This window comes from Erinaceus europaeus, chromosome 9 (genome assembly GCF_950295315.1).
Source record: "Erinaceus europaeus chromosome 9, mEriEur2.1, whole genome shotgun sequence".
Lineage (NCBI taxonomy): Eukaryota > Metazoa > Chordata > Mammalia > Eulipotyphla > Erinaceidae > Erinaceus > Erinaceus europaeus.
The window spans coordinates 100,247,149-100,257,346 of record NC_080170.1 but is presented as its reverse complement, the minus strand read 5'-3'; the positions used below and the strand labels follow the sequence as shown (position 1 = coordinate 100,257,346).

The 10,198-nt window shown below is 35.2% G+C and overlaps 1 protein-coding gene across 1 annotated transcript in view; it reads left to right on the top strand.

Moving 5' to 3' along the window:
• Positions 1–3,007: 3,007 nt before the first annotated feature.
• The window catches only part of ZPLD1 (zona pellucida like domain containing 1), a 55,305-nt gene continuing 48,114 nt past the window's right edge, over positions 3,008–10,198 (top strand). Inside the window, exon 1 of the mRNA XM_007532613.3 lies at positions 3,008–3,117. Within this exon, the coding sequence (XP_007532675.1) occupies positions 3,012–3,117 (106 nt within the window). The 5' untranslated portion in view covers positions 3,008–3,011. The remainder of the gene's footprint in view (positions 3,118–10,198) is intronic.

The following is a 10,198-nucleotide window of genomic DNA, read 5'->3' as shown; positions in this document are numbered from 1 at the left end:
AATGTCCATTTGATTAATATATGTAACATAATAAATATGTTTGATGACATATATATTAATCAAATCATATTCATTACATCCCAACCTGTCTATTTATTTTAGATGAATAAAATCTGTCAAAAGTGCATAATTAAAAAAAACTAAAGCTAAAAGATATGATAAAATGGCAAAGAAATAAGAAAAAGTGAATTTATTTAATAAAAATACTTGGGTGGTTTGTGCAGACTTTGTTATCAGAAAGACCAGGTTTTGAATTCTAGTTCTTGTCACTTGGATTTCTGAAGACATACTTATCTTTCTATGTTTATGGGGTCAATAAGAATTCCAATCTCATCGAAGTACTATAAGGAATTAGAATGGTAGACTATAAGTAAGTGATCTGCTATATGATACCTTCTTTATGCAGTATGCATTTATTTCTTTCTTTTGTGAGAGAATATAGTAGTTTAAAAGAATAATAAACAGGATTTGCCAACAGAATTTCCTGCCTCTGAATCCATAGGGTTAAGAAATATCCAGGGATGCAAGATAGTAATCTGGGGTCTACAGTCTTCAATATCTTCTGGAATTTGAAGGGATACACATGAGAAATGAGTGGCTAGGCATGGGATAGGTGTGTGTATGTGTGTATGTGTGTGTGCTTGTGTGTGTGATGAGATGTCATAAATCTAGAGCAAGTAATTGTCTTTCCTACTAGTTTTCTGATGACTCTAACAATTCAAGGGTTTTTTTTTTTGTTTCTTTTCTTTTGTCACTGGGACTTGGGGCCTGCTAGACTCCTTTGTTCCTAGAGGACAATTTTTTCCTATTTTTACTTCTTTTTTATATTTATTTTTCCTTTTGTTACCTTTTTTATTGTTGTTGTTATTGATGTCATTATTAGATAGGACAGAGAGAAATGGAGAGAGGAGGGGATGACAGAGAAGGGGAGAGAAAGATAGACACGTGTAGACCTGCTTCACGGCTTGGGCTTGTGAAGCGGCTCCCCTGCAGGTGGGGAGCCGGGGGCTCAAACTGGTATCCTTATGTCGGTCCTTGTGCTTCACGCCACGTGCGCTTAACCCGCTGTGCTACTGCCCAACTCCCCCACTCCCCCATTTTTATTTCTTTTTGATAGAAGGTGAGAGACAGGAAGAAATGCTGATAAAGAAGAGAGACCCTTGCAGCGCTGCTCCACTGCGACACCTGGAAGGTCATACAAAGACTTGAACATGTATGCTTGCTGGGAGAGCTATCACCCAGTCTCTGTTCCCATCTCTTTTAAGTGTATAGAGGAGTGAGACATCTGGTGGTGCAGATGTAGGCAAGTGAGCTTAAAGTCTATGTCAGTCATGTGTGAGCCTTTTATTTATGAACTGTGCTAAGGATTAGTGTGAAGCAGACCTATGATACTCTATTGAAAGTCATTATCTTTGTCTGAGTTGTATGTTATAATGCCAAAGGAAGGAAGCTTATGTGAATTAATACTTTTTAAGTCTACTTTTGAAAATTTCCCACATCCTCAACAAAGTGGCTCTGCTCACCATGAACTTTTTATGCTAACATGATAATCAAAAATAAGATGTATCTCCTTCCTTTTGCTAAAGAATTGATTAATCATCTAGAATCACATCTTTAAGGGCAGCAAAAATGCCATTTTCTCCCAAACCCCAAGCTTTTAAACTGTGCACTAAATTATTTGAATATAATCCATTTGAATTTTCACATTCCTTTTTACTTTTTATGTATAGTCCAAAACCACCAGCCCAAAAGATTTTTTCCTTAGTCTGTATACTTTGTGAACTCTAAGAGTAAGGTAAGACATTTTAACTATCTGGTTAATAAAAAGGACATCTAGGAAGAATAATAAACAAAAGATTGATTGATATTTAAGTACCAAAAATCAGTTTTTGCTTCTTTGTTCAATCTATGCTGATGCATTTAAAAATCACATTTCATTTCATTCCCCTAGGAATTCAATATTTTCTTCTACTTTTTTTTAATTGTTACTAAAGTGATCACTAGGGATCAGTGCCTGCACAAACCCCAAATCTCTGGTAGCCTTTTTTCCTTTCTTTTATTTATTAACTAGGACAGAGAGAAATTGAGAGGAGAGGGAGAGGTAGAGAGGGCAAGAGAAAGATATCTACAGAGCTGCTTCACTACTCATGAGGCTTTACCAGTTTTACCTTGCATGTGGGGAGCACGAGCACGGGCTCAAACCTGGGTCCTTGCACATGGTTAACTCGTGCACTCATGCAGGTGCACCACCACCTCCTGTCTCCCTCAATGTTTTCTTATATCCATCATTATCTCACTGATGAACTATCAGTGGAGTTGCCATGGGTTTCTTTGATGCCTAGTATTTTGCTAATTTCCTCCTCTTGCTTTACTCCTATGTTTCTAGAAACAGTGATATACAGAACTCTGGAATTCCTTTGCTTCAAGGACTTTTTATGACATTATTTCACCATGAATAATATTGACATTTCTCTCAGATTTAGGTATTGACTGATAAGTCTCTCACTATTGCATATTAGTTTATTAAAATATAGAATTGTTTCTAAACTAGTCAGCTTGCAATATAATCTGCTGAATACTTGGTTAAAGTTCTTTGTATTTATAATAAACAATTTAATTAAAACAAGATTTATCTATTTACTCATGAGAGGAGAAACAACTGGAGTACCTCTCTGGTACAGATGATGCCAGGGACTTCATGCTTATAAGTTCAGTGCTCTAGCAAGGCACTTAGTTTAAGGACCACTGACTGGTATCTTCTATTATAAAATCCTGATTTGTCACCCATAGTGAATTGAAGCCAAAGACTAGCCTTAATATTGAACTATAGCAACAAAAAATCTCTCATTTTATTGCTGATAATTATTTTTACAATCCTTGGGTCTTTAATAAGAGGTGACTATATGAATATAGACTGCCCATCTAACAGAATCAGTCTCAGTCTTTACAACAAGTAATAGTGAAGGCCTTTGATGTCCACGTGATAAGTAACTCTTTTCTAGGTTTTTGCAATGGAACGAATATGGTTTCTGCTGCTTCTAATGATTAGAGTGCTTCCAGGGTCTGCTCAGTTCAATAGCTACAACTGTGATGCCAACCTCCACAGTAGATTTCCTGGTAAGTCTGAACCCAATCTCTTTGTAATTGTGTCTGGAAAGAGTGATTATGTTTGAATAGTAAATCATTTAAATACATATGGATCATGGGAGGGTATCCCTTTGCATTAAGTGGGTATTAAGAAATGGCAAATGACAAAACACATTTTTCTGGAGTAATTTATGTTCACATTAACATACAAAGTGTTCATCATGGTTAATATTATTATAATGTCTGTTCACAGATGTGAAAAATATTGGCTGCTGGGTGATAAAATTGTGAGAGGCTAATTTCATCCAAAATTTGCCTAATTGATGTCCCCTTTCTTTCTCATAAGTTAACTCAGACTTTCAAAACTGTCCTTTTTGTGCTGATAGATTTCTTTAGGAGTAATAGATAATAAAATGATCCCAAAATATGCATTAATTTAAAAATCTTATTTCCATGAGATTTTGAGCATCACCAAAATCTGCAGGCCATCTTAAGAGTGCATGTGTTATAGTGAAACATCAATACTATGACAGAGGTGATTTTGACCACTTGATGGACATGTTTAACAATTACTAGTATCTGCGCTCAGTGAGATTTCACCTCACTGAGTTGTGTTTCACTTAAACATTCTTCATTTTTTTATTAGCCAAAGCAGTAGCATAATTAAACACATACACTTTATTTTTCAAATCTGCCATGCAAGCTGAAATACCTCCCACCATTTTATACATTCATCAATCCTAGTGATACTTTTGAGTTGAGAGTTGCCAGGACAGCAGCACACTTACCATCAGTAGATAGTTGATGGAGCTTTCTCATTTATCTGAAAAGGGGTAAATTACCTCCTACCAGAATAAAGACCAGAGTGTATAGCAATGTCTTGTGGATCCTATGTCTACTATTGAAGTGCTTAGCAGGTTAAATAAACTGTAAGTTCAGGTTGAGGAATGACAGTGAGTCTAGCAGGTATTCAAAGACAGAGTTATTAATGGTTTTCAATACCACAGATGTGTATTTTTAGAAATCTTTGTGTCAAAGAAAATTTCAAATATATATAAAAGTATAAATCAGTAATCAAATGTGTTATTGTACTGATCATTAACCTCCAACCAATTATTGACACATATATTTTGCTTCATAGTTCTTACAATCTCATCTCTATAACATTTTAAAACAATCACACCTGCTTAAAATGCATGTGTAATAAAAAATAATTTTTAAAACTTATATACAATTATATTACATATATTCCTAATAGTATACATAGTATGTTTATATCTACTAACTTAACAATATTTCCTTATTCAGGAAAGTTAACTTTAAAATATCCACCTGGTGCCTTTGTTGTCTCTTAAATTCCTCTCTGACCTTTGCTTTTCTAACTGCTATTTATCTCCTTAAGGAATAGTCATTTGTCGACTCCTGAAGCTCTGGAGCTGGTTGAATGCACTTGTGGTGTGGCATTTAACTTGCTCATTATCCTGCAACCTGTGAACTAATTAGAACTCAAGGTTTGAGTAAATTCAGGTTCAGTTGTTTTGGTAGAATCTTTAGTTATTGTAATGAAAGTTTTTAATCTTTATTTTGTAGGCAATGAAGATCCATTGAATCTTACTAAATGTACCATTTTAGGGCTTAAGCAGGTCACATTTTGTTGTAAATGGCAAAAACTGGGGAAAGTGGGAATGATAGAACCAAGTTATAAGAAATTAAAGAGAGTGGGTAATATAAAGCCTTAGAGGGTAGATGCAGATAGACATTTTTGTGTTGGATTCAGCAGACCTTAGGAGGTGAGAGAAAGAGAATGTCAAGGATGTATTAGCTGACATTTTGAACACTGGATAACTGGTTGTTGATGCTTAGTTGACAGCAAAAGTACAAGACGTTTGTGTTTTAAATAGGAAATTTGGTTTGGAAAAACAAGAGTTCAGAAGCTTTTAGAACTTATAATGGCAAAGACTATACAGTATTGGTCCTGGGGCCAGGTGGCAGTGCATCTGGATGAGCGTACATGTTACAATGCACAAGGACCTGGGTTCAAGTCCCCAGTCCCCATCTGTGGGGGGGGGGGAGGGCACTTTGCAAGTGGTGAAGCAGGGCTGCAGTTGTCTATCTGTCTCTCTGCCCTCCTATTCCTCTTGATTTCTGGCTGCTTCTATCCAATGAATAAATAAAGATAATGATAACTAAAAAAAGAAAGAAAGAAAGAGAAAGAAAGAAAGAAAGGAATGTGGTCCTGGGTGTGAGAAAGGTGGGTGAAATTAACTATAGCTATGGGAGAGCTTAATTCCTGTGCAATAAGTGAAAAATGAATGGGGAATAAGAAAATGAAGTGTATTAAAATAGACTAGCCCACCTTATGACTTTTCTGATGTGCTCTAAGAAAAGGCAGGGAGAACTCTTTGTTTTCAATGGAGGAGAAGTGAGTCTCATTTTAAAATTTATGTCAAGTTTTTATTTTATTAAAATTATAAATTATCTACTTTTGTTTTTTAAACTTTGTTTTATAGGACAGAGAGAAATTTACATGAAAGAGGTTGGAGAGGGAGACAGAAAGACAGAGAGACATTTACAGCGTTGTTGCACTCTCTGTGAAGCTTTCCACCTGTAGGTGGGGCCTGGGGCCTTGAACCTGGGACCTTATTATACTATATAGTTCTGAGACTTATGCTATATAGTTGTCTAACACATGCACTTAACCAGGTGCACCACCCAACCCTTTATTTTATTTAAATTTTAAAAAGTTCTATTTACTTATTTTACGTGAGAGAGAGGAAGACAGAGAAAAAGAGTGAGGCAGCAAGAGAACTAGAGCACTGCTTAACTCTGGCATATGGAGGTGTGCAAGAGTGTGACCTTTGGGGTCTTAGGCATGAAAGTCTATATACTGTTGGTGCACATCTCTCCAATTAGTCATTTTAAAAACAATGTATTTACTTTTAAAAAAGAAACACACACAGAGAGAAAAAGAGGGCATAGATTAGAGAACTATATAGCATTTTCTTATGTGTGTACAGGGAATTGAACTTGGGATTTCAGACATGCAAATCTAGTGCACTACCTCTGCATTATCTCTGCCGTCAGTCCGTACACATGCCAGCACTAGTAGTATGGTCCAGCTGAGATGACAATGTATCAACTCTCCAATGTACACAGTTACACACACAATTACAATGTAAGCTTGTATTGGAATAATTGAAATCCATATAAATTAGAACTCCAAAAAAGAGGCTTTAAACTTGTTATTTTCAAATAAGCATTTGAAACATTTTTTGAAGTTTGTTTGCAAAGTAAAATCAGAGAAAGCAAATAAAATCAAAAGGTTAATTGCTCATTCCCCTCTTGAGTTGAAGCTCCTCTTCCACATCAGAATTACCCCCTGATGTCACCAGAAGCCCCCTCGAACTGCTTGGATATTAAGATCAAGGATAGAATGAAAATGAGTCTGGCAAAGGAGAGAAGCTATTTAAATGCAAAGTAATGTTAATAAAGAAGATAGTAATCATCTCACCCCATCTGACCTTTGCTGTTTCATGACATTACAGCTATTTTCTTTCATTTCCATGGTATTTATTCTTGTACCAAGGGAACCACCATGGTCTAATTCAGTTTAAGCTTGAAGGTATGCCACATCATTTAAAGGTAGTTAAACTGTTGACTATTTAAGCCAGTAGAAGAGAATAGATTTACCCCACCGGAAAAAATATATGTGTATATGTATAGCTCATTAAACTAAATCAAATTTTTTTAAGACAGAGAGAGAGATGGAGAAAGAGAAAGAGAGAAAGAGATCTGATTTTCCCTGGTCTCATTAAATGATTGTGCTCTTTCGAGAAGAAAACTCAGAGTTGACTTTTAGAATACTAAGGAATTACCTGACCACAGTGAAACATAGATAAATACATTTGACCTCTGTGATTATTGGATACCTGGAATTAGCTCTTTTAATTTTTTTTTCAAAAAACATATAAGTATTAGCCTTTGTTTTCAGACCTTCCAAGAAGTCTTTAAGGATAAATATTTTACCAAGGAGAGTTCAGACTTAATAGCTCCAAAAACAATTGTCTTGTGTTGAACAAACCAGTTAAAAGAAACTGAATGTGGTCAGTGTTACTTGAGGTTTTTCAGCTTGTTTTCTATGTAAAAATAACACTAAAAGGGGGAAAATCATAGGTTCTATGTAGTAAGTGGTAGGTACATATTACACACTTCTCATCCTTTACCACAAAATCTTTCTTAATTCTCATTGTATAATTTAAAGCTTGGGTTTGAATTTGAATTTCTCTAATCAAAGCTAGCAATTTACAGGACCACTCCATCAAGTCACTGTTTGATCTATTGTGCCTGGTGGCAATTATTTTCCTCTTTTTCCTTTCTTTCCATTTTACTTAATAGAACAGAGAGAAATTGAGAATAGAGGAACAAATAGAGAGGACGAAAGATAGACACTTGCAGAATTGCTTAACACCTCATGAAGCATTCCCCCTGCATGTGGAAAGCAGGGTGTAAACCCGGGTCCTGGCACATGGTAATATGTGTTCTTATCAGATGCATCACCACCCAGCCCCCAACTCATGATGTCTTAATATAAACTTTGAATACTAATTTTAAAGTCATGTAGAAATGGATAAGTACTATGGAAATTATGGTATTAAAATCATATGGTAAAGACATTTACTTAGTCTTTCAAGACCAGCTTGATTAACATAGTATTTTCCAGTTGCACCTACTAATGTTTTGATAAACACTAGTATTCCACAGGAAATAAAATAGGATGTCACCCATTTAATTGCTAAAATCCATGTGTGGGTCAAGCAAAATGAGCTGTCTAATCAGTTTGCTCAACTGATTTGGAGTGCTCTGTGCCCAAAGACAAAGAGTGGATAATAGAATAATTGCACCAGGGAATACACCTAGTATTCTGTGTAGATAAGAAAGGTCATTTCTCTTGCCTTTCTGTGTAATAGTAGTAATCTTTTAGTCTCCAGGTTGTGATGAGAATGCCTGCTTTCAAACACTTTGTAGCTGTGACTGCAATGACCAGATCAGATGAAGCACACAAACTGGTGCAGATAGCGGTTGCTGATCACGTCCTGATTAATGTACAATGATAAAGTGCAATGGAGAGCAGAGCAATTAGTCAGCAACTTCCGTGACTGAATGATTCAGAGTTCATACCCTTTATAATGTTAACAGTGAAGTTCTGTATTGAGTGAATGCTTTACTTTCTCTGCCTGTCTGAGTAAAACCTGTATGCTATTATATTGCCTGAAAAAGAGGAACAAACTCTTCTGCCCCCAAAGAACAATATGTACTAATGTAATTCTGTAATGGTTGTCTCAGTCTGCATATGCATTTCATACAGCAGTAGAAACAACAGCTTGCATTTGCTAACGAGAAACAGATGTGGAAACTGAGGCGACAAGGAAGCTGTTCCTTACAGACAGGAAGCCTGCTTTCCTAATTCACTTCAAACTTTTCAACAGCCTGCTGGTTTCATTTAGATGAAATATCAATACTCCTCTAGGACTTCTTCCTCTTTTAGCACTGCAATCTCAGTATTGTATAGAAGCTTGCTAAGAGGGAAAGTAACTTTTAAAAAATGAGTTGAAACAAAGTATAGTGCATCTATTTAGCAAGCAGTTTCAAGTTTGTGTAGTGCCAAATATTACTACTTTTTTTTCACAGAGATAGGCATGAAAATGGCAAATAACTTGCTTTCATAATCTACTAAAATAGTATAAATGAATTTGGACTATTTATTGGATTCCAAGAAGTCAATTATTTCTAGATGGGATTTCTTTAGCACTAAAAGTACGTACTCTTCAGCATATAACAAGTCTTCCCTTGTTATATTGTATTATATTATCAGTTTTATTTTATTTTATTTTATTTTTTTATATATATTTTTTTATATTATCAGTTTTAAACCAATGCTATTTATAAGTCATATTAACTAGCCCATGGATACAGGCAGAATCTTATTCACAGGGATAGTTGTATCTGAACTGCACAGGACATCCATCTGTTCACAATGCTCACTAAAACCCACTACACATAATTGTTATTATGATTGCTATTATTATCTAGTAAAGAGATTTTTCAGCTTTGTGTATATTTTACACACATGCACGTATTATTATTGGATAATAGTGTATAGGTTTCAGGTATGCTTCAGTAAAAATCAGCATATAACTTCCCTTTGTCTTGATTAATGGCTTTTGAGGTGGAATGCCCTACTAACTCTAGTTAGTGAATTTCTATTAGTAGTCGAGGGAGAGGGGTAGAGGAAATGTGATTTTCTTCCTAATTTTGTTGCATGCATTGCCATCAGAGCACTAAAGTTGATTTACATAAACTCATTTTTACAAAGCCACCAATAAATCCTCTTTCATTGATATTCAAAGCCAGTTAGTTCCTAAGATAAGGAAAGGAGTCAGACAGACACTCATCCATTTTATAATTCTGCTCCCTTCTCTCTCATCCATTTTCATCCAAACTTCTCCCACTGGTAGGCATGTAAATCATACAAATAGATATTTGGTGGGAGTGCTTAATCCCATCAGGCAGAATCCTCCTAAGGATTAATTTCTGTTCTGTCAAAATGTATAGTTGTTATGAAGCAGGTCAGTTGGTTAAAAGATTTGTGATACTGTTATTACCTGGGAGCTTGTGAGAGATGCAGAAATGAGACTTTATTCCAGAACTACTGAATCACAAAGTATATTTTAATGGAAATACATATGCATAGTAAAGTATTAGAGATTCTGGCTAGTACACGTCACTAATACTGTCTTGCTACCTTTTTGTTGTTAAATAACCAGTGTTTATGCTAATCCAGTTAGCTGTCGTGTACTTGCATGGTATTAATGACAGTAAGATCAGCAAACTTATTATTATTAAAGGGAATTGATTTAAAAAAATCCATTATTAATAGCAAGGCAGGATATTTAGTCAACAAGACTAATGTATTCGAAAGGTTAAATACTTAAAAAAATAACACAAATCCATTAACATCATATTATTTAATGAGTTGAGGTTTCTCAATTGGAAGACAAAATAGCTGACATTAAGGGTTTCGATGTTTGTCTAAAACTCTAAAAACAAGAAT